The sequence below is a fragment of the Centrocercus urophasianus genome, unplaced genomic scaffold (genome assembly GCF_019232065.1).
Source record: "Centrocercus urophasianus isolate 14NV4802_14NV808 unplaced genomic scaffold, USGS_Curo_1.0 seq_17, whole genome shotgun sequence".
NCBI classification, from domain to species: domain Eukaryota; kingdom Metazoa; phylum Chordata; class Aves; order Galliformes; family Phasianidae; genus Centrocercus; species Centrocercus urophasianus.
This window is the reverse complement of record NW_024884722.1, coordinates 6,484,738-6,510,033: the sequence shown is the minus strand read 5'-3', so window position 1 is coordinate 6,510,033 and position 25,296 is coordinate 6,484,738. Positions and strand designations below refer to the sequence as shown.

Below are 25,296 nucleotides of genomic sequence, written 5' to 3'. Positions count from 1 at the left end.
ATATATATAATTTTTTTTGTTATATATATATATAACAATATAACTGTATATATATAATTTTTTTTGTAACTGGAAAAGATCCTTAGTAAAACTCCAAAACCTAGAGAAGAAGCTGTATATTCAGATCATACAAGCTAAATAGAACTTTGTTTTACAGGAGGATTCATCCATTATTATGATGAACTGCTGGAATGGTCACCATCTGAAACAAAGAAATGAAATCCCAGCAAAATACAAGTGCATCTGTGTAATATGCTTAACTGGTGTGACTTGCATTGCAGGAAGAATGTTGTATTTTCTGACACATCAACATTTCTTTCCTATTATTATAAGATCAGCCTTTTACATTTCATATCTTACCATCTTTAAAAGCCTATAATTATGGAAGCTGATTGAGAAACTATGTTATTTAAAATTAACAGCTGAATGAAATCAACAGAGGCAAAGAGCATTTTTATACAAGAAAATAGCACTGTAGAAAGAAAGAGTCTGTACAATATTTAAATATTGTATATACATAAAATTATATTGTTCATAACTCATCTTAAAGTTTCTCCTGTTTGTAAACCATGGAAAGCAATACACAAAAAATCCCAGTATTTAGCTTTTAAAGCATTTAGCAGGCAGCAGGAAATTGAACGCTAGAAAGCACACTTTGTAATTATAGGAAAGTATCCAGCCGGATACTGTGACTCCATTCTCCATAGTCCTTTTATTTTCTTTTTCTTCTTCTCTTTTTTTTTTTTCTTTTTTTTTTTTTCTTTTCTTTCTTTATTTTTTTTTTTTTAAAGCTGAATGCAGAACAGATTTCATATTCTACTAGGGAATTCTGCAACAGACACAGAAAACTCAATGGCAAATGCAGCAGACCAGTTCTGCAGCTCTTGACAGTGGCAGATCTCCAGGATAAACACAGAAAGCTTAAGTGCAGGATTGGAATGTAAATCAGTGAAAACATTGATAAAGCTTTCATTTCCCAAAAGTGTCAGTAACTGACAGAACTCATGCTCAACTTATTAGAAAGGAAGGTTTAGTTTAAGAATTAAAATTGCAAGTTCCAAAAATATAATGAATTCCAGCAGGTAATCAGACAGCTCTATATAAATGCTCTGAAAGCATCAGCATTTAATGGTTATTCAGGTTAGCATCAGTCTGCTAGCTAGGAGTGGATTTAAAACTGAAGTTATCAGTTTATCCTCCTGGACAGCCATCATGTAACTGTACTTCCAAATACAGGAATTAACAAGAAAAAAAATATGACTATGAGAGAAGTGCAAAGTCTTAAAGCTTTGAAGGAGTAACTCCATACACCAGTATATGCTGGGGGTCAACTGGCTGGGAAGCATCTACGCAGAAAAAGACCTCAGGGTCTTGGTGGACACAGAGTCTTCATGAGCCAGTAACGTACCCTTGAGAGAAAGAATGCCAACAGCTGGACTGCACAAGGACTGCCAGCAGGATAAGGAAGGTGAATATTCTTCTCTATTAAGACCTGGTGAGACCACATTTGGCATCCAGTTCTGTGCTTCTCAGTACAAGCAACAAGGACTTGTGGGTTGCATTTGTCAAGGCATCAGATGAAGGGATCAGAGCATCAGTTGTAAGAGGAGAGAGGCTGAGAGATCTAGGACTTCAGACTCCAGAAGAGCATGCTTGTGGAGCAATCAGGAATGCATATAAAAGTCTCACAGAAGACAGTAAAGAAAATGGAGCAAGACTTCTCAGCAGTTTTCAGCAAAAGGACAAGAGGCAATGGGCACAAATTAAAATACAAGAAAATGCTTTTAAAAACATGTGGTTCTTTGTTGCTCTTTCTTGTTTGTTTGTGTTTGTTTTTTTGTTTTTTGCTTTTTACAGTGAGCACTGTCAAAGGCTGGAATAGATTGCCCCAAGAAGTTTAGGCATCTCCACCTTTGAAGACATTCACAGTCTGAAAGGACAGAGCATCCTGTTCTAGCTTAGAGCTTATTAGGGCTTAGGGGTTGGACCAGATAATTTTCAGAAATCCCTTCCAACTTCATCTGTTCAGTGATTCTGAAAGAAAACTAATAAATGTAAGTTTTTAAGACCTAAAAAGGGAAATAACTTTGCTCTTATTAAATTTCTGAAGTACGAGGGCAATGTTAGCTCTTTAATCCAATAGCTAGTTCAAAGAGCTTGACAAGAAAGGCCTTCTTCTCAAGCTTGGGCAACCGACATTAGGCTACTAAAATATGTATGTTTCCTAAATCTACTTTTAAGGATTTCTAAGGATTTTCTTTTCAGTGTGATCTCAGAAGTGAAGACACTTCCTACTTCTTCTCGTTCCTGATTTTCAGCACTTACATTTTTGAAAGTACAGGCCAAAAACAAAAAGAAAGCTGTAACTTGTTTCCACGCTCAGAGGATGGTGCTGTTTCAGAAAGACAAGCCATACAGATACCCCCCTACATCAACCACCTGGACTAGCAAATGTGTCTTGGGAGGAAGAGGGAAGAAGAACAAGAGCAAGGCAAAGAGATAATGATGTTATATTTCTTAACCAATCTTCAGGATGCAATAATAATACTTAGTAAAGGCAGATCTTTACACATGCTTGAACAACTAAATAACTTCTACTACTTCTGGAACTTTTCCTCCTCAAACTTTTTAAGGGTCTTTTAAAATCCAGCCTTTGGTCCTTCAAGGGCACAAGCATGACATACCCCACCTTATTAGCTGTTCTCATATAGCCTGCTGAAATTCAAGATGATTACGTGACACATGAAAGTCAAAAAATGGAATACTGGACGATGAGTCTCACAAACAGGCCATGGTGGGGCAAATGATCTGTTAGTAGTTTAAGAAATCAATACCAACTTTGACACTTTTAGAGGTGGCAACATCAATGGCCATGGCTTTGATCTCAGTGTCCCCAAACTGCATAAGTGTTTTGATCTCCCGTCTGTTTGGCACGGAAGCATCAGTTCCTGTGAGATCCAGGCGAAGGGTGCCACACTTTTTCACTCCAGATTCAGTGATGAAGCTGACATTATCTTGTTCTGAGCTATAGATATTGATCACTATTACTAACTGAGAAGGTTTGGCAGGTGTGTAACTGCGTGTCACAGTTTCTCCAAGGGCGACAGATTGGTCGGCGGAGATAAATTTGTCAAAGACATCAGTGCACCAACGCGTGCCATCTTTGATTAGCAGCTTCTCCGGTGGATGCTTCCCTTCCACAAACCGATTCAGCACACCCACACCATAGGTGAGAGGCGAACGCCGCACTTTGATGACAGCAGGGTCTAGACCAAAGAGAACAGCTCCTTTGAGGATAGTGAGCCCCACATCCTGAGGAATGATGACTCGACATCTGGAACCAAAAGCGCTCTGGACAGCTTGCTGGAGTAAAGGGGATTCAGCGAAGCCACCCACCAGGAACAGAAACTTGACATTGGTCACTTCTGGCTTATCGAACACATCACCTATACAGAAACAGAGCCCATTCAATAGGGAAAAATTCAGTGGCAAAGCAATTCATTTGAAACTCCAAATGCCTGACGCATCCATGTTCCATGTGCATGCATAAAATCTGAAACACTCACATCTGCGCCCCCACTGCTGCTCTCAACATGCATCAGTTCCACTTCTGAGGTTTCTTACTACATTCTGTTTCAATGGAGCAATGACTGTGAATGAAAACTTGCTTCAAAGCAGATGACATTTCTGAGGTAGCATTTATGCTTTCTAAACAGAATTTTTATTTGGCTTGTACCAGCGAAGGGAGACAGATTTTTTGCAAAGAAATCTCCCACATTGAGGAAAATCAGACAGTTCTGTTGTAGGCTCATCCACAGTCAGTTCAAATAACTGCCGCAGCACAACTAAGGTATCTGTCACAATTAATGTGTGGCCTCTCCCTCCCTGCTCACACGGAAGCTATTCTGTCCTAGTTGTCCTACTAAGTTGTGGTCTCTCAATTCCACTTAACAAGTCCTCACACAGCATGTGTGCTAAGCTGGATATTCTATTCCAAATACAATTTGATTAGCACTTTGTAATGAGTAGAACAGCAATACTTCACTCAGCATATGTATTATACTCAACACAAATCCAATCTTTCATGAAAGAGAGTTTAAATAACAGATTTCCCAATAAACCTGTGTCATTTTTCATTGCCAGATAAATAAATCTATTACTGCTTAAGATTCCTATGGCTGGAATTTATTTTATTTTATTTTTTAACAGGAGCCATCATTTATTTATTGCGTTCCTGACATCGCAGTGATTCAGAGAGTCATCAAAAAATAGGACTTTTTAAGTCCTCCCACTGATGAGAAATGAAATACAGGTCTTAATTTCAGCAACAATCAGATACTAGTTATGATTCTGGCATTATTTTGTTCTTGTCTGAAATAAGAAAAAGGAAAGTAGGATCTGGGCTAAAGCAGTGCTCTTTAGGGAATGACTGTAGCCCTGGAAACACAGTTTAGGCAGCAACAGGATTGAATCACACTGAAAAACTAGCTCTAGAAATAGGTAGTTAAATGCATTAAAGGCGATGTCCCTTACTTGAAATTACCTTCCTAATCACTTTTTAAAGGACAAATGTTTCAGAACTAAACTCCTTGCCCACATTTAGGGCATAATAGCAGTCTTCAGTCTCAGCTTAGTCAGAAAATGGAATTACACACAGATACTTACTCAGGTGTTGAACAATCTGGTCAATTGTAGGTTTGAAGAGTGCATTCATTGCATCTGGGCTCATCCTCAGCATTCCTTGGGAAGACCACTTCACAAAGTCCACACTGAAAAGTATAAATAAAAGCATTTAGAAAGGATATTATGAGAGTACAGAGTACAGTCAAGCACTCATAAGACATGACACACAAATAATGAGTTTATAGAATCTATGCAGTTTGCTTGGAAAAAAGTACTTCATCTAACTTCAGCCCCACACCAAATGGAACAACATAAAATTTCCAGGGACAATTGCTATTTTTGCTTGTTTAATTGCTGTGTTCTTTGCCTGATTGCCTCCTGCAGCATTACCAATGTTTATCTGCCCTCTGAAACAGCTGGCAGTCAGTGCACTGTTCACTCATCTGAAACAGCACTGATTCAACCCCAGAAGGGCAGCATTTAGATTATAGCTGCAGCAGGCCAAAGCCACTGAAAACAAGCAAGGAAAACAAGCAAGCAAGCAAGCAAGCATGGGAAGTCTCAGGAGAAAGAGAGAAGAACAGTATTTTTAATGAGCTGTAATATTTGTTAACTGAATAGAGGCATTATATGATTTCATTATGCACACCCATATAGCTTAGGAATTTCCTTCTCATTCATACACATTCTATGTTATCTTTACACTTCCTATCTCATTATTCTGTTAGTTTCAGTATACTTGGAGAAACACTGCATTCTGAAAACAGACACTTCTTTTGCATTACTGTCATTCAGACTACACGTGATTAGGATATTTTAATTGCCTGTCTTTTTAAAGACTAGGCAATTCTGCATCTATTTGGGTTCAATCATCTACTCACTTGCTTTTCCTCAAGGCATGTTCTACACTGTGACCTCGAAACTTCTTATAATAATCGATGAAGGAGAAAGGCAGAGTGATGTTTAGTGGATTGGTCCTGTCTGGAGCTGCTGCCCGTTTACGGGACTCAAATGCTATCATCAGATCTACCCAGGCAGCAGGACGCTTGATTTTAAATTGCTCAATAAAATCTTCTCCAAATATTTTACACAGGAGCTTTTCAAATTCATAGTCCACACCTAGGGAACCATATGGCCCACCTGTATTAAAAACAAAACACAACTTTAATATTCTGAAAATGGCATTAGATTTCAAGTAGACCAAATGCACATCAGATTGACACTACAAGGACTGTCGCTGGAAACAGTCTGTCTAATACAGAACATGATCTTACCTTTGCCTCACTTTTACACCTACATTGTCCTAGACTCTGTAACACTACAGCAGAAAGTTGTCTTAAAGCCACCAAGACTGAAGACACTCAGCAGTGAACGATACAGATGAAGGCCAACTCAAGTAAGTGCACAGGCTGTCTTACGGGGTTAACAGCTTAGCAAAGACAAAGAGGGGATTATGGAGTTCAGGAAGGGAGTATCATTAAAGCAATTGCATTTTATTGCACTTATTGTTGTGGATCTATCATTGTGAGTTGCTGCCAGAGGATGGCAGACCACCTCTGTTACACTGGCTGCAGAATTACTGGAACATACAAGCCTTCCCTAAGATCTAGGGAAATTTTACAAGGATCTCGATGTGACACACTTGGCTTTTCATACCTCCACAGCACTTCTCAGAATAGCTGGTCAGAGACCTCTTAAAGGAGTGGAAGATCACAAATTTACTAAAAGAAGGCAGACCAGGACAGTGACCCTTGTCCAGATAGCAGATAGATTACATTATTTTGAATACTGGTCTGATTCGAGGAAGAATTGTTAGTGAAATATCATGATCAGTAAAGACATGTATTTTCTCCACAGACAGAATACTGCATAAATGCAAGCACTGGAAGTGCCATCTACCTGTTGCTTTGTACAGTTCCTTAAGATGTCCTTCAGGGAGCCTGATCTGATGGACAGTCATATCCACTGTGCCTCCTCCACTGTCAACAACGATGTAACGGTCACCTGGTTTGCCAAAGGAATAGGCAAACATGATGTATATTATCACAGTGACATATTGCAATGAGAGAAAACGACTTCCACAAAGTTATAAATCTCTATTCTGAAAACTTCATCTTTATTAATAGTGATTTATAGTAAACACAAAATTTAGGTATCAAGAAAGATATTGGTTTAACACAGAAAGAAAAGGGATTAATGGAATTGCTCGTGCTAGCAGTGTCCACTTTAGGGGGTTACCAAATTAATACTGCAGTATATTCACAAAGCCTATTCTGAAGAAATAAGTCTAGCTGTACTTTGAAACATGGATTATACTCTGTCATCTCCTTAATAAACCATACTTTCTATACAGAACTGCAGTTTAGCTTTAGCAACTCAGAGCTGCATATGCTCTTTTATTTCTTTGTTTTCCAACTCATAATCATTCTGAGAACAGTGCAGATTTGTGAGAAACACTCTGTTCGTCAGTACTATACAACCAGTGAAAGCAAAGTTTATTCAAGAAAGGACACTACCTTCTTCCAGTTCGGACCAGATTTCTCCTATAACATTTTCCACCAAAAAGGTGCGACTCTGTCGATTGCGACGGACGTGTTCCTTAGCTAGTCAGAGACAGAGAAAATTACTGAGCATTACGAAGCATAAAGAATTTGATAACACATGGTGCAGAAAACAGGTGCAAGTATGCTGACAGATCTCATTTACTGCTTCTTAAAACAAATGAACAACCACTGCACTGGTTTGGGGAACATTATAACATTACTTCTAGAAAGAGCAAAAAAAAAAACATTTTTCAGATTTTCTGTTCTTTCTTCATACTACTGGAATTAGAAACAACGATTTAGTGTGAAAGCTATGGGCAAATCCTTCATAGTTACTGTATTCTGACTTCCAAGTACAAGCTGGAAGCTGTCCTCGCTGCCAGCCGCGTTCAGGCACACACTCTGCCACACGGTGGCAGCCCTGGTCCACCGCAGACCTGAGCTGTGATGGCAGGCAGGGAACACAAGATTTTCAAAAGCAACTTCTGGTTTCGTGTGCTGGGGCAAGGCCTCTGGAGACGTTCAGGATGTCATACTGCCTCAATGTAAGCAGCCAAAAGCACTGCTTCACAGCTTGGTAACTTCTCAAGTCTCAAACTGATCACTAAGTCTGACCCTCTGATAACTCAGACAGATGACTGAAGAGATTAGCGACTATTTCAGCCTTTACTTCTGAAAATCCTGGTTTGTTGTGACAGCCTGTAAAGCAGAATCTAGTGCTGCCATGATAAGCAATTAAATTATGTCTTGACTAAGACTTGACCTATTAGAAACATGGAGGACACTGGCACAGCATATTTTAAATTTACAGCAATTAAAAATTAAGCACAATCTCACACCAATACTTCAGCTTACAAGACTTAATTTCTACTTAGACATTCAAAAGATGAAAAACAGTCTGTAAAGAGAAAGTAGAGCAGTGGGAGCCTTTGCTATTAAGCTTCTCAATCAGTCTGTACAACTGGATGATCAAGTCATTTCCTGTATTACTTTCATTCACTTTCATTCAAAAGTGCTATATAAAATAGTACAGAAGACAGACATCCTGCAATATGCGAAGTAGGAAAATTGTTGAATGCATTTTCGTTCTCATTTCTATAGTGTCTATGATCAGGAGATGAGAGGCTTTGCTTTCACCCATACACCCTATGATGCAGACAAGTTGTCAGCCTCATACACCAACAGCTCAAATCACACAGCATTCAAAGACAGAACAAGCAAGAGGTCCAAGCAATGGACCTAGAGTCCACAGAAGTCAATGGGAGTCCTTTCACTTTGTTTCTGTGAACTAAAAGTAAATGGAAGAGCCAGTCTTTACCTGGCTTTACAACAAACAGTAACTTTTTTTGTTTTGACTTCACTGCAATAAGACAGCCCATGGAGTGCATCTGTTCATAGCTAAATGGTTTTCCTCCTTAATCTGTTCTCAGCTGGTCTTGGGTACCTGCCATGCCTTCATCAAATTTTAATTTTAACCCCAAATTAATTCCCTCAAACTTTATTTTCATTAATTTTGACAATAAACCTTTCTCATCCCCAATGGCCTTTACCTTACACAATTAAGAAAGAGAATGGTTTCCACTCGCAGAAATCCAACATCTGCCAGATTCTGCCCAGCCCAGCTTTAAAACTTTGCCAAACACAGAACTTTTTTTTTTTTTTAATTATTATTACTTATTTTCTTAGAAGCAAATCCACCTGCAGCCTGAAAGCAAGTTGATGGAAAAGTGCATGGAAGTGGAACAGTGCAGGATGAGACCAAGGTGGAGAATGTGAGGGGCACTTGAAAGGACTATGCCCTGCACAGGCCTCCCTAAAGCTGAGCACATCCGACAAGTGCTAGCTGGGAGTGATGTGGCTAGGAGAAAACAAGGAAATGACTTTGCCTAACTAAGAAAAAATGCAATCTGGTAAGTACAGGAATAGCTTTACAGGCTCAATTTTCCATGTGCCTGTACCATTTTGGCCTAGTAAATATGATGACGAAATGCAAATTCTTTTGAAAAACTCCTCTGGGATAAACTGACACAGTAACACTTACATCAGTGCAACTACTGCAATTCACACGGAGAGGAAATTGTTATGTAACAAATACACCACAGCAGTCCACTATTTTCTTTTTTTTGCCCATCAGTCTAAGACAAGATACTAAACCTTGCCTAAGTGTCTGGTGATGAAGGATTTTTTGGCAAGTGACTTACACTGTGGGCCCATCTCTGCAAGTCAGTCTTAAAGCACCAACATGAGCAGCAGATCACAGGTCAGTAAGTTAGAATTGCCGTATCTAGTTTCTCTTCTGTGAGAAGACAAATGCATTGCTGTATTCCATTACCACGTGCTCTTCCAAGTGTTAAAAGTAAATAATGGTATTTCACAAAGATGACTTCAAAAAGCATCTGCTGAAACTCTGGAAGAATACTTCAGACTGAAAGTCTCATTGAGATCCAGTAATAATGCAGCTAATTGAACACTTAATTGTTTTCAACAGATTAAATGTAAAATGATCCAGCATGAAGTATTAATTTCAATAAAGGCAGAAAAATACTGTGGTGAAAACGCTATGGGACAGGATGCTCAGGGAGGTGGTGGAGTCACCATCCCTGGAGGTTTTCAAGAAACTTGGAAACATGGCACAGAAGAACACGGTTTAGTGGGCAAGGTGGGGATGGGTTGATGGTTGCACTAGATGATCTTAATGGCCTTTTCCAACTTTAATGATTCTATGATAAGCACCTTGTGTAAATCCAGTTCCGATGGTGTCACTGGGGCTATAGCCATTGACAGGTGCTCTGCTGCTCAGCTCTATCATCTGGTGAAGGCGGAGCTTCCGGCAGTAGATAGAAGCTGCCTCGGGTTCCAGGGCGATGATCAGCTGCTCGGGGTTTTCGGGGCTTGCCATTCCTGCCTGTGAGAGAGAATCCATCAGAGAAGCGAGCTGAGAGGCCCCGTCACCTAACAGACCCTTCCAGCAGGAGAACAAGCACATCCCCAGCTCCCAGGTTCAGTCAGGTCAACCCTCGAAGTTAACACACAAAGAAGCTGCTGCTGCTCCCCAAAAGCCTTTGGCTGGGATTCATCCTGCCCACAATGGATAGCCACCACTTCACAGGCTGTAGCAGGGAGGTAGGCATGCACTTACCATGCTGTCTAACTGAGCAGCTGTGTGCGTGACGAGAGGAGAGAGGAAAAAAGTCCTCCTGAGGCCTGTGCTGAACAGCCTACAACCTGACCTCCTAACTAACCCATGAATCTGCCTGCTAGCAGGGGCTCAGCCTCCTGTCACAAATACCTTTGGCGTCTCTTCTCCCAGTGACAATTTTAGTATGCCTTGCTTTATATCCCAGAAGATATAAGACATACGTAGCTCTCGCCAAAACCGACCTTCCCCCCACTGTGCAGCTTACTAAAATATATGATACACTTTGCCAGTACTGCATTTTTTGACTTAAAATCAACATTTCTCTATTCCAAAATAAATTTTAAGCACAATCAGTTTTATAATAGCTCAAAAATGCTCAGTTTTCAAGGAATTGAAATACAATAGGACACATTCCTTAAACTATAATGAGAAAAAGCCTAAAAATACTTTCACTAACTTTTGCAAGCCTGCTCATTGCAGTGGGTTGGAATTGGATGCTCTTTGAGGTCTCTTCCAACCCAAGCCATTCTATAATTCTATGATTTGCCATTCTTTCTATTTGCTTTCTGGATTTTCAGCCTTCACATACAAAAAAAAAAAAAATTGTTTTCATTTCTTTCATCCTCACTTCCCCTTACTGTACAATTTTCTGTTAAAAGATAACTACATTCTTTCAACTCTTTCTGCTCAACTTTTTGGTCTGCTCGCTGTGGTTTTTCAGTTAAGTGTGTGAATATAAAAGATCAAAATATAAATGAACATTCTATTGTCTCCATGGTCAGTCTACCAGTAAACTCTCACTTCAACTTACACATATACATTGTGTTTGCTTCAGAGCATCCCCAAACGAAGGCAGAATCACATGGGAAGACTGCTAGCTTGGACTGGACTTAGCTTCCTTCATCAGCTACGTTGTGGGCCGTGCTATTGATGGCCAGGCTATATCTGCGGCTAGAAACTCAGAGTAAAGCTTGTCCAAAAAATCAATACCAGGGTAAAATTTGGAGGCATAAAACAGTCCTTCCCCTTTACTGATTCATTTTTCCCTTTCTATTACAGCACATAAGAAAGATGCATCTTTATTGAAATCATTTTCCTACTTTTATCGGTAGCACTGGAAGGTGCAACACTCCAGACATGAATTAGTTCTTGGTCACTCCTCACATGTTTATCTAACATGTCACATAATTCCAACAATGTACAGTCTGCTCACACAATCTATCCCAATATTTTCCTGTCTTTGCCTTTGGAAATTTTGTAAGAAGTTTCATTTGAACCTTTCTTGCTGCAATTTTAAGACCAGCACTTTTTGTCTTATCCAACGTGGGCACAGAAAACAAGTAGTTCCCTCCTTCCTTGCTGCAATTTTCAGTCTTCTCTACGTACTGGGCACACATCAGTAGCACAGATACAGCAATTCTAAGCCTTGTGTCATATGTGCCCAAAAAGAAATAACTATGTTTTAGGGAAAAAATAATTTGTTGCTAAGAACATTTAAATCCAAAGTCTGCATCATAAAGTGTTTGCAGAGATGACAAGAACTGAGTTACGTGAATAAGAAATGCACTGGTATTTCCTAGCTAAGAAAAAAAAGAATATATTAATTACAAAGTCATCTATTCTGGGGGAAAGGGGAGATTTAGGTGCTTATTTTTCCAGGGCTGGTCCCGCTAAAGGAAAACAGCAAACTATTAACACAGCCATTTGCTTCTGCCTCTTCTCTAGTTCAGTCTGTATTAAGAACTTTTCACATTGCAGCCTGCATCAGTGGAGGAAGGCAGTGACCTGCAGAGCATGAACTCAGATCCATGTTCTCAAACCCTCCAAGTATAGCAGATGCTATTCTTGCTACTTTTTCTGACTAGATACTATTTTAACAGATTCAAAATATCTCCCGAGGAAAACATTCAACAGAAATGACAGTTTTTAACAGTTCAAAGCACAGTTGATCCTAATAGAATTTCATGAAGCTTTTTTTTTTTGTTGTTACCGTTACAAAGCTTTCCTTACAGAGTTTGACAGGCCAGTTAAAAACGAGGAACGTGTTATTTCATCTCAGAAAATAGCCATACCAAGAATTGTGTACAATGAAACATAAGACATCCTACATATATATATTGTAATGTCTAAATCTATATGTACACATACATACAGATCAATATTGATGTTATATAATACACTGTATACATTGTATTTTTCTCCATATATCAAGATAGCACATCACTGTATATACATATCTAAAGAATGTACAGAGTGGGAGAAGGGGAGGTGAGATAAATGTGACTGGGTTCATGCTGCTAGGGAAGAAAGGAATGATGAGATTACGTTAGCACAAGGTCTGGGAAGATGAAGACATAAGAGGCAGCATCTGCCCCATTGCTACCACTGAGGAGAAAGGGACAGGAGGAAAAGCATGCAGAGAAAGAGCAGTAAAAGTACCAGGCAGCCAACGCAAAGAAATGGTGGTGAATTCACTACAAATCTTAACTGTAAAAGTTCCAAAATTTGCTGTATTTTCCATTTGTCCCATTCCATCTGCCTTGCCCACTACTGCCCACTTGCCACTGCAAGTAAGTGAAAAGTTTTAGAAGTTCACAGGGTTGATCAGAACGGATCTGAGCAATATCTCAGGCCTTATTACACAGATCATTCTGGCAGCTGACTGATTTGCCACAGGCAATTAACAGTGGACTTTACAACAGACCACATCCTGCCTCTATTCTGAGAAGATCTTTTTCCTCACTTGCAGTGTAAATCCAGCCTTCACCAATGGAACATGAAGGAAGCAGAAAGAATGCAGATGTGGAGAACCATCACAGATCTCCCTTTTTTTTTCATCACAGAAATCTTGATAGCATTAAGTTCCTAAAAGTGATTTTCTGAGGACTGTTGCAGCTATACACCTGGAAGAAGCAAAGAACTAGATGCAGAGTGCCCCAAACTCACTCTGTGCATCTGTTTGAGCACCAGGACCTCATGCTATGACAGGGCAACTCCCACACTTAACTCACTCCAGTAAAAACACACCTCTGAGCTGCTGCCAGTGCACTGCTGCTCATTCACGAAGATGCATCACCACCAACAAACCTCAGAATGCTTCAAATCCTTAAGCACTGGAGCACATATAACTTTTCCATCTGGATAGAGGAGAATTCTTATCATGATACACCAGCTTTGCTGTTGCAGCCAAAGATGTCTTATTGCATGAGAGACATAGCTGACCTCAACTATATTCCACCAAGTGTTAATTTATCTCAGAATTTACAAATACTGAGTTCTGGACTGTGGCTCAGTACAGCAGACTGAATACACACAGAACTAAATGATACTCATTTAACATGCAGGCTCATCACTACTGCAGATTGAAGACGATAAAACCCAGCCCCACATGCCATGATGCACTGTGAGAAAAAGCAATACACTTTCTTTTTTTTATTTAATATTATAACTTGTAAAGCCCTAAAGTCAGCATCAGAGTAGAATGGAGCTTGAGTCTGTCTAAAAGGTGCAATGAAAGCCATGAGGCAGATCTTCATGAAAATTCCCCACCTCTGAGGTGTAGCTATTGGGAATTCATCCAATTTGAGTGGAACAGACAGAATGCATAACCTGAAATTTAAGCAGAACCCAAAAGTTATCCAAAAAACTTAGCTACTGAGCTTTTCTGGATCCAGTCAACCAAATACACACACCAGAAGCCCACTAGGAGCACTATCTTCAGAGATGCAGCACCTGCTATGAACAACCAGTCCTTGAAAGTACCAGGCTGCTCAGATTGGAGAACATCTATTACATTTTTAGCATCACAATGACGCACACCAAGTTAAGACCAAGTTAAAGAGGATCCATGCTAGTTGGCTCTAGGAGGGTCTTAACTTCTTTGGATCTGAAATGCACAGCCCTGCTTTGATCATCTTCTTGCAAGGGCTGGGGAGATAAAAATATGAACAGAAAAAAATGATGCATTTAATTCCATGCACATGGGATTAGATTCATGTGGTTCTTGTATCAGAATGCTATGTAAGGTAGGCAATAACAAATCTTCAATCTGTCAAAATGTGGCTGCATGCATGTAATATAAAATGAGCAACTTCATTATGGCAAAAATGAGGCTAACACATGTATTAATTTCATCACAGCCTGTGAAAAAAGGCTCAAAAATATACAAGAGAAATGGTTAAGAGTCCATATATATTAGAAATAACAGAGGTGACAAAGGAGCATTCCTCAGATTTAGAGCTAATCAAATCTACACAGGCAGTCTATGAAGTCTTGACCCCTATTTAACGAGAATTTGGAGTCAGTGCCAAAGCAAACTACAGCTGGGTCTACTACAAGGCAATGCTCACGTTCACTTCCAGAGCTGCTGCAAGAGGAGGCCAGAGACCACTCTGATCCCACGGCTTTGGTCAGGGGAGTAGCTCCATCCAGTCCTCTGAACCAGAGAAAGTGATCTGCGCGAGGCTCATTTTCTTTCAGTAACATTTGCTGTGCCACTTTACATCACTCCCAGTGTTAAATGAGATCAGTGAATTATTCCCACGTACGCACATAAATTTTTAAAAATGCTTTTTCTCTGGATAAATATAAGCACTGTGCTTTTACTTTTACTCTGCTGCAGTGCAACCAGTCAGATGATCCTGGGCAGGCTCTGTATCCTTAGCAGCTCACGTTACCTACCCGTAAAATAGGTACACTGCTGCCTTTGTCCTTTATGCACTGAAAGGCAGTAAAGGAAAACACTTCATAACCTAAATACAGAGTAATATACTATGTTATTTTCACAGTGGGTTAAATTTTATCTTTCAGAAAAAGAAATAAAGAATCGGGTCTGACCGGAGGAATTCTAATTTACTGCTTTAATAAATTTTATAATCATCTGAAGTTCAGTTCAGTACTGTGTAGGTGCCATAGGCGCTGTAGTCACACTTTATAAGACAGTTCCAGATACAGAACAGATCAGTGTAAACAAACTGGACAAATAAACATGTGCAAGAAGAATCCTCATTATACAGCTGGAGAGACACAGAGACTAAATGTCTCAGAATCATAGAACATCTTGGGTTGGAAGTGATTTTTCAGGGGCCATCAAAATGGACTTCAGAGCCTTGAGATATCTGCTGAAGGAATCAAGGGCACAGCTCCATGGTGGAACTGGATCATTGATGAAGCTGATTTCAGAAGTCCACGCTATTCAAGTGTTGGGCCTCCATGCAGCTTTCACAGTTGGCCACCTCCACCAAGCATGTTACTCTATTTGCTTTTGAAGCAGTGGCACAGACTAGGTGGGTGTAACAATCTACTCTTCTTGGTGGCAGAAAGAACATTTAAAAACTGTTTTTACCACTAAAGGCATATTTCCAGGCTCCAGAGATAAATTTGAAAAGTTGGATTCCATGAAATAGCTTTGTAAAGACAATATGGCTCATTAGGAAATAAAGCCCTGCTTTATTTCCTAATAAAGTACAACATCATTCAGCTAGAAAAACAGAAGCTGTGAATTAGCATCAACATTTCTGTATTTTCCAAGATATTTATTATAATTAGTAACAATAGGAAAGCTATGATTGCAAGTTAAGCACTATGCAGCCTGCACGAAGAAAGTATTGTGTGACTCCATCCAGGCAACACAAAACAGCAGTAGGAAATTAAGAGCCTCGTGAAATTTCACTGTTTAAACTAATCAGTTCATTGTGTTAACAGATTCATGATAACACCAGCCACTTAGTGCCTCACTAAGCAAGCTCTTCTCTAATCCTCCTCCTTTTTCACTAGCTAGCACTTTCTCCAGTTTTATGGCATCAAATTAGGATGTCACAAATAGATGACTGAGACCTAATTAAGGCAGAGAATGCCAGGAAAGATGAGCAACATGAGAAATGAGCCTCAGTATTGTTACTCAGAAGCACAAGGAGCTGGGTTGACAGGGAGTGAGGCTAGAGGATGTCATTTTGACTGCATCAAAAATACAGTTTGTACAGTTTTGATAGACCTTCAGCCTTAACACTTAAGGAAGACTCATGAAAGACCAGTCTGAAAATCACTATGCCATCATCACAGACCAATGCTCTGCCATTAGTCTTCAGGAACAACGAGAGTACCGCAGTGCAGCGTGCAACTCATGAATAAACACAGCAGAGGGAGGTCAGGCAGCACCTTTAGCTCAGGCAACTTATTGGTTCAAAGACAGGTTCTTAAAATTGCTCTGCAGCCACAAAGAAAACAGAACATTCAAATGCACCCAGATTCCTATAGGTACCACAGCACAGTGACTGGTTTAGGCAAAGACAGCAGGAGGAGCCACTGGGAGCTTTGCTGCTTTGGAAAATTTATCCTTGGATTTTAAGTGCCTAGATGAAAACAGAGAATTGATTTTTTCCCCCCATTCTTTCTCTTTTTTAAATAGTCAACCCAATGTTTCAGTGATAATTGATTCTATAAAGATCTGATACTTACACTATCATAGAGCTACTTGCTGCTTTTCAGAACCAAGCACATTTTGCTTTCTCTTAAACATTATTTGCTATGCATATATGCAAATATATGTTAAAAAATGCATATATTTTCAAACTATTGTAGTCTGTTGCCCTAAAACTAGGTTTGTGGCACAGGCTGTCCTTTGTCCTATTCAGATCTGCTCGCACTGATTGTATTTTGTATTTCACAAGTGAAAACATAATGGATAATTATCACAGCTACAGAATTCCTTCAGTGTACATTTCTCCATCTTATAGTAATCTGCTAGGACAGAGATTCTCATCTCTGCATGAGAAAACTACTTGAGAGAGAAGTGAAAACTCAGGTTATGAGTGAACAGCAGTAACTTCATTTTGCAGCCAAAGGAAATACAAATCATGAAAGACAACAAACATAAAAGCCAATCAGTTTAAAGAAAGGGACACTAAATTGGAAGAGACTCTTGGAATAATTCTCATTTGTACACTTGCCATTAGCATAATTAGAAAACACGAAAGACTTAGAATGACAAATCCCAATGGAATTCCATCTTCAAACGGTCCTTGGGATTTGGAGATTACAGACAGCTTTCTTTGAGAACCCAGGTGTCTTCCCTTCTGCCTTGACGAAGTAGAAACCTTACAGATATGTACACACACACACACAAACAAAACTTTCCCTTGCATTTAAGAATCAGAATGTATGCATTTCAATGGTTTTTGAATTCCCAGTGCCAGCATATTCCAGCAGCTCACACAAAGTACCTAATCCACAGAAAATTTACGCACTTCTTAAGGCCCTCATACAGGAAGCCTGAACTGCTGCTTACTGAGGAGCTGCAGGAAATCAGGATATACAATTAGAAAATATCTCTAAGTTGAACTCTTGTAGTGGGTTTGGTAAACACCACCAACCAATACATATTAACAAGTTTATTCCAAGAACTGGCTGATGTGGCTGCCAAGCCACTCTCCATCACATTCGAAAAGCAGGCAAGCAGGCCTACAAGGGCTTAATGAGATTCAGTACAGCCAAGGGCAAGGTGTTGAACTAGGGTTGGGGCAATCACTGAGATGACTACAGAATGGGACAACAATTCAGTGACAACAGACTTGTGGGGAAGGTCTTGAGGATCCTGGTGGATAAAAAGATGGACATGAGCCAGTAGCATCCTGCTCGAAAGGTCAGCATTATCCTAAGCTGCACCAAAAAAAGGGGGGGCCAGCAGGGAGAGAGAGGCGACTGCCTCCATGCTCTGCTCTTGCTGCGACCCCATCTGGATGCCTTTGTGAATGCTGTGTCAATTCCCTGCCTATATCAGTGAGCATTTGGATCTGACAGTATGACAGCAGAACAAGCCCAAAATTATTCCAGACCTTATTTATTTCTGTACAGAGTTCAGTAATTTTAATGAGAAATTTAGAGTCTTCTGGGATCAAAAGGAAACATTTCTTACACAGTCTGAAGGCTACACTATTTATGTCTGAAAACAAAAAAACAGAGCTGTCCTAAGAGGTCCTGTAGCTTTATGCCACAGTCATCCTAAGAGAAGATTAAATGCAGAGAAGACTATAAATTCACCGTATTGAGGGTGCAGAAGTTGAGTTTAAAGCACAAAAAAACCACCATGCCTCAGTTCACTGCCTTTTCATGGAAGGAAACTCAATTCCTAAGTAATTTATTTTCTTATATTTGGCTGCAGAGAACCAGAAGACCACAGGAGAATCTATTTCATACTTTATTTCTATTTCCTACTCTATTAATAAAACTATTCCCCTGAAAACAAAAAGCAGAATCGGTAACAGTGCTTCCTCCTAACAGCTGTTCAGAAACCATGGCAATATCCCATTCTGAAAAGCAGGAAGACAAATGTGGCACCTGGAGAAGTAATGAAGTGTGACTTTTACTTTCAGCATGCTCTTTGAATAATGAGTTTTGTGGACTAGTATTGCCTAAAGTCAGAACTTCTGCATTCGTGTGGTCACTGATTAGATGAAGGGATTTGTTATAGATGGCTTGGCTGTCTTATGCAGATAAATGCCTCTGCTAAGCATGGTGAGACTGCCTCAATTTATCTTGCCTGAGGTTGTTGTTACCCTGTTCAGCGTACAGCTGCTTCAGATGGCTTACCTGTACATTTCCATTCTTTATACCATATACCTTGCTTCTGTAGCTGAATGTGACTCACACGTTACTGAACGGCAATTTGGTGATGGAGAGGCTGTGCTGACAGCCTGATGGAAGGTCAGTGGGACCACTGAGTCATTGAAGCAACGTTAGGGTGATGTTTCTGCAGCCTGCCCCCAAATGCTTGTTGCAACAGATCCCACTTAAACACTAAATGAAAGCATATCACCAAGTGGTATCATCAGGATTTTTTTTCCGGATTTTATTCCCTCAGATGCAGAGGACATTAATTGCAATTTTTATGACTAGCATGCATTAGAAAAATTAAGCCATCAAATTCTCATAAGCTTTTCAATTTTTCATATTGTATCATTTCACAAATGCCTTTAGTACCGTGGGCATGTACTGATTACCACAACAGAGAAGCCTGACTGTCCTTTTTAAATATCTGCCCGGTGTGTCAACGTTCTCCCATTCCATTTGTTTCAAAATAACCCCAGATGTAAGTCCTTATGTCTCAGGCTGATTTTTATTACGGACACAAGTGGCTCTCACTGAGCTGTTTTGTTAGTTGCATCTTATTTTTTACCTTAGGCTTTCTGATTTTGACATTTTTAAGCATAGTTTCCAAATTCAGCTTCTATTACTCCTTCTCCTGTAATGAAATACTAGCACTTAAGATGTCTTTTCGACAGATCAATTATCTTCTTTCATTGGCTTTCCTACAGATATATTATAAGTAATCCTAACCAGTAGTTTCAGACCAGCCCCTATTGATTTACAATTGTTTTGCAGCCTTGCAGCAGTCTCCCACTAAGCTCCCCACTGTAGTTTAGAATCTCTCAGCTGGCCATTTTCATCTTTTGACTGGAAACATCCACATAGCACAGTCTTTCCTCTACATGGAGGGAAGATTCTGATTTCCACCTATTTCTCTTAGCTTCAGGGTCCTTCCAGGCAATTTCTAAGATCCTAAGAAACACATGTTGAGCGTAGCACTCCTTTCTTCACATAATGGAGATTCTACCTTACAGGGAGAACTACTAGAGCAAAGAGCCTGCATTCAAGGAAGCTACATACTTTGCATGGCAGGCACTAATCTGTTTATCTGCTCATACCTAGAATGCTACAAAAACCTGCTTTACTTGCAAAATGAAAAGCTGCAAAAATTCCAACTTGTGCCTCAGCCGTGGACAATCAAAACATTACAGAGCTGGATTAGCAGATGGTTTTGTCAAGTGCCTGCACCTTCATGTAGACCTGGCTAGGTAATTAAAATGTGTAAACTGAGATCAATTAGTACACATTTCCCACTGTGCTGAGCTCCCACTGTGTAGATATTTGCTCCTTGATTAATCATTGCTACAAGATGCAGAATCCTTCCAAATATATCACTTCATAAACATCTTAATCCTTATGATTAAGAAGATCTTAATACCACAAAAGTGAAAGCATGGACTCAGCAGAACCCCAGGCACTACAAGTAATCAGGATGCTTGATACGTAACACACTTCTGCCTTTGCTAAGTACTGTTTTCATGCTTTCACCAGCTTCTCGCTTCTGCTTTTGCCTGAATACTATTTGCTTTTTATGCAGTTCACAGGAAGTCTGTTGAGCTGTGCCTACACACAAACAAATTTCAGCTGTAAGTGCACTACATGCCAAAAAACAGACTATACTTAAAAGAAAAAGCTCAGCTTCAAATCAGATATCAAACAGGTTAAGGCTCTTTAGCTGTCTTTTTAAATCACATCAAGAGAGGAAATGACAGAACAGTAAGAGCATGTTCAGGCTCACAGCCTGCATTTAAGAAGAACTTTAGGTCCCTCCGTTTTTCCATCAGCACTGCTCAGTGCCTGCAGGCTGGGCCCAACATGCAGGCAGTTTCGCCACTCCACACCAACGGCTGGTTTAGGTAGCAGATGCTGGCAAGGAGCCCGGTGCTACTTCAGGAACCTGTAAATAGCCCAGCACAGGGCTGTTGCTCCCACTACCATCTCCATATATGGTGGAAAAGGGCCCTAACTCATTTCTCTTGCTGTTCTTATAAAAATCCTGACAGAGCAGCTAGGCACAGCTGCTGCTGCCTCTGGGTCAACACTGCCAGGGGTTTCTAAAATCTCAGCATGTCTCGCTCGACTGGAGAAGCAGAACTACGCTAACTAACGTGACAGATGCAGTAATGCATTTACTGTCCTTTAATTAAAGCCACTCATTCACCAGTTATATTTTCAGTTTACACAGTTATGGCTCTCAATAAGCACAACCTCCTTATCTGTTCTGACATCTCTATTGTCTTCAGCTTCCTGCCTCTGTGAGTCCCCCTCAGAGGACAGCCCCAACTGCGATACAAGCCAGGAGGACCGCAACTATTTTACTGTCTTCTTTCTCCCTTTCCCTAAAATGAAAATAAATAAACAAACAAATAAATAAATAACTAAGTGCTTTCCAAAAGGTAGAAAAACACGTGACAACAGAACAAACACATCTCAGAGAAAAGCACAAAAAAATAAAGTGTGCTATTTTTATTACATAAATCCTCCAGAGATTTACAAAGCGGAGCCCACCTAGGCAGCTCGAAGGGAGCCCTTTTAAGCCAGTGTCTCATTCATTTCAGCCGGAAGCACGGCTTCCTTGCTCTTCCTAACCAATTTCAAGACAGACAGAATCTAAAATCTTTTTTTTTTTTCCTCCAAAAATATCCTAACTAAGAATAAATGCAAGCATCATTATGTAGGAACACTGGTTCAAACCAAAATTTACTCAGCCTGAAACATCACTGTGAAGATATCGTGATATCTAGAAAGTGACGTTCCACAGGACCATCTTGACACTGTTGTCTGCATCAAAGCTCACTGTGGACATTATGTTTGGATGCTGATTAAATCCTGATACTCGAAGACTCGCAGCCTGTTCACAAAATATGACAGTATACATATTGAGCTCAGCCTGAGTATCAGCTCTTGCAGAAGTGCTCAGCACCCAACTGTTTGTAATAAGCAACTGCTACATTTTCATCTGGAAGAAAATTGTTGCCTTTAACAGATTTCCTGCTATTTTAGCAAAATATTTTTTGCTTGAAGTTGTGCACAAGGACAATATTAATTAATGGTACACAAAACACTGGTTGGAGATTAAAATGCAAAATGTTTCTGGGTTTCTGCATATAGCACATTTCCGTTTTAATCTTAACAGTACCAGTCTTTTCTGAGAGTGGTTTTTGAGTTCTCACATAGTTCTCACACTTTCCAGGTGTACTGGCAGAACTATTCTGTTCTGAATCTATTCTTGTTCAGTAATATCCTTTTGAGGCCACATCAGTCATAGGCTCACGATCTAAACAAGGCTGTGGGATTTATACACAGGAAAAAGGTGTTGCAATATTCTCCATATTGCTCACTGTTCCCACTGCCCCTCCTAAAATCCTAAAATCTCGCTTTGCAGTTGGAAGGAGTGGTTTTGTGTTGTTGTTTTTTTTGGTTGTTTGTTTTTGTTTTCCCTGTAGCATCTCTTTTTGATATGATATAATCCATTTAAAACTCTTTCAAGCTTCGCTATTTATTGCTACATTCCAAGGTATTCACACTTATACTGGTGAGAGATTCTGTGCCACCAAGTTACTCTCTTTACAGATTTGTTTACTCTTCTAAGAAGATTCCTACAGAGCAAGCTAGTACTGATCAGCGCAATGTAATGTAAGCCAAAAGACAATGTGATAATAATTCTCATCATGTTCATTCCACATTGACACCAATAAATATTCAGTGTAAGAGCCAGTTAAAAAAAATCCCCTACAATTCCAGGCTCACACAATTAATCCTACAATCTAGATTGCCTGTTTGTTTATACAAGCTTAACACGCAAACAATTTTATTTGCTATTTGTAATTGGAATATAAATCTACTTAAGAGCCCTGAAACTTCATTTCAAAACCAACAGCTCATAGTGGAAGAAAAGATGCTAAATTATCTCTGAGTAAACCAACAGACCGATGTTTGTAAGACTATAAGTATTTCAGGAAAGCTTATGAAAAAGCATCATCTTTCCCTTTCCCTTGGTCTGCCCTGAGTGCATTTGATATACCATATTTTGCTTTTCTATTTTACAGCTTCTGCACCAGCATAATTCTCTCAAACTCCAAATTCTCCCTTAAAACTTTATTTCTATTGGCACATCAAAGAAATTCCGGTCTGTAGATTCTGCTCCATGCTTGCTGTGTCTGAAGAATTTGTATTGAAACACGAGCTGTAAGAATGCCTTCACTAAAAAGAAAGACTCTGCCAAGAATATCGGATCTTGTGTCCCTCTGATAAACAATCCACAGTGCCTGAATTTCATTTGGAAAAGGGATTAAATTTGCTGCTTATAGTAAGTAATATGTTAAGACAACAAAGTGCTGTTAAGACTGAACCAAATATTCCCACCTACCAGCATTCCACAGATTTCTATACAAGTGGTCTTGAATACTTTCAGAGTTTCATCTTCCCACTAGCAGACACTTATTTTTGACCATCAGTAATCCAGGACCAACAGAACACTGAATTCTCTTGTGTCCATAAGACCTCAGATGACACGCAGGTGGGATCCTGGCTTTGTGTCCATATTCACTACTAAGGCTGAATGTTCATAAGCAGGAAGCGGCCTGCCTAAGCTCTCTTCCATGGTGAGGTCTAAACCTCTGCCACAGCACGGCGCGATGCATTTGGCAGTCCCTCCTTCTTTGAGAACAAGAATAAGAGCAGGTCCCAGCTGGGTGAGTGGGATGGAGTCCTCCCACATGCTATCCAACTGGACCACACTGCCAAACTCACCAAAATAAGAAAGCATTTCAGTCATTAGGATTAATTTCTCACAATGCAAATTCTTCAGGAGAATGGGAATCCTTCTAAGACTGGTAAACTCACAGCTTCTGACAGACTACAGTAAAGCAAAGTATTTGCAACAGAAGAACTAGAATACAGAAACAAGGAAAGTGAACACTGTTTATGATGCCCTATGTATTTCATGGTGAGGACAATGGGAAACCTGACTGATGCATCCTAAGAGTCAGATGCAATGAACCCTAAAATCTGCAGACATGCTTTAGGATCCTACAGAGATGACATGCTCCACTCTTGCCACAGAGCTCTCTCCCGGCGTGACCAGACCTCAACAGCAGTCACACGGCTTTAGAGCTTTCTGGATGCACAGAACAGCAAGAAGTGTCTGTGGACTATTATCCAGAAACAAAGCTACTTCAATTCACAAAGTGAGGCTGTAAAGACATGAAGATCTCTACAGCCTACCAAACTTAATCTTTTGAGAGGTCCCAGAGAGCAAAACAAATGAGAATAAATGTCTGCTTCGCAGAGGTAGCAATTCAAGTATGAAGAAAAGGAGTTAAGAATATGAAAAGTACAACAGATGAATACAAATAGCGCAGGCAGGGTAACAGCAAGAAGCAGTGCAGAGCAGTTTTCCCATCTCAGTAGTTCACTCACTGTCACATTTTTGTAGGCGTGACAGAATATGCATTTTAGAGAGGGTTTCGGAGGAGGAAAATGAGCTAGCATTATAGACACTTGTGGCCAGGACATGCAGCTTATGTCTGAAATGACACAGGTGAAGGAGGCAAATGCAGGTTGACTCCCTGTCAAACGTGAAGTGACAAAACCCGTTAGTGGCAGCATTCTAAAGGGATGCAAAAGAGGCCGATTACAGTTGCCAAAGCCACGAAAATGATGTTGCAATAACTGAGATACAAAATCAGTGACAACTTCGATGAGAGCTCAGAATTACGCACAGACATGAAAAGCTGTTATGCAGGTAGAATTAGCAAGACTTTGGTAGGCTGGATGGCAGGTCAGAGGAAGAATTGTGAGCTGAAAGGAACACCCAGATTATACCTTGGAATGACAAAACAGCACAGCATCTGGAAGGGAGAGCTGTGGGAGCCCTCAAACAGACTAACAGTTCCAGGAAGTGTTTTGTTTAAGGCAAGACAATGATGAGTGGATGTCAGAAATGCACTGAGATTGCAGGCCGGACAACAGCTGATAGATGTTGAGAGCAGAAGCAGACCTACACCACTGTACTTGACCTTCGTAACTCCATGTAATATTTAGATTTGCCTAACAACCACGTAGCATTTTGGTAGCACTGGGAACTAAAGACTGAAGTCATCAGTATTTTTGTTCTCTCAGAGTTACATCACTTGCCACAGATTACCCAAGCAATTGCCCACACCTCATTTCATTTCCCACTATCAAGAAGCAATTGTACCTCAGCATGTTTTCAGCAACAAGGTTTCTACCACTGCCTTTTCAACGCTGTTCTCTACTCAGTGCTCCAATTACTCTCATGAACACAAGCTCTTACTTTCATGACACTTGTGTGCTTCGATAGCTAACACCAAGGGCTGGAACTTC

General features: G+C 40.0%; 1 protein-coding gene across 1 annotated transcript in view; it reads right to left on the bottom strand.

The window, feature by feature from the left end:
* Positions 1-52: 52 nt before the first annotated feature.
* HSPA12A (heat shock protein family A (Hsp70) member 12A) overlaps positions 53-25,296 on the bottom strand; it is a 49,295-nt gene continuing 24,051 nt past the window's right edge. Inside the window, exons 7-12 of the mRNA XM_042818189.1 lie at positions 9,900-10,071; positions 7,140-7,226; positions 6,523-6,627; positions 5,505-5,763; positions 4,666-4,769; positions 53-3,446 (exon numbers count right to left, since the gene is read on the bottom strand). Coding sequence (XP_042674123.1) covers positions 2,812-3,446; positions 4,666-4,769; positions 5,505-5,763; positions 6,523-6,627; positions 7,140-7,226; positions 9,900-10,071 — 1,362 coding nt within the window. The 3' untranslated portion in view covers positions 53-2,811. The remainder of the gene's footprint in view (positions 3,447-4,665; positions 4,770-5,504; positions 5,764-6,522; positions 6,628-7,139; positions 7,227-9,899; positions 10,072-25,296) is intronic.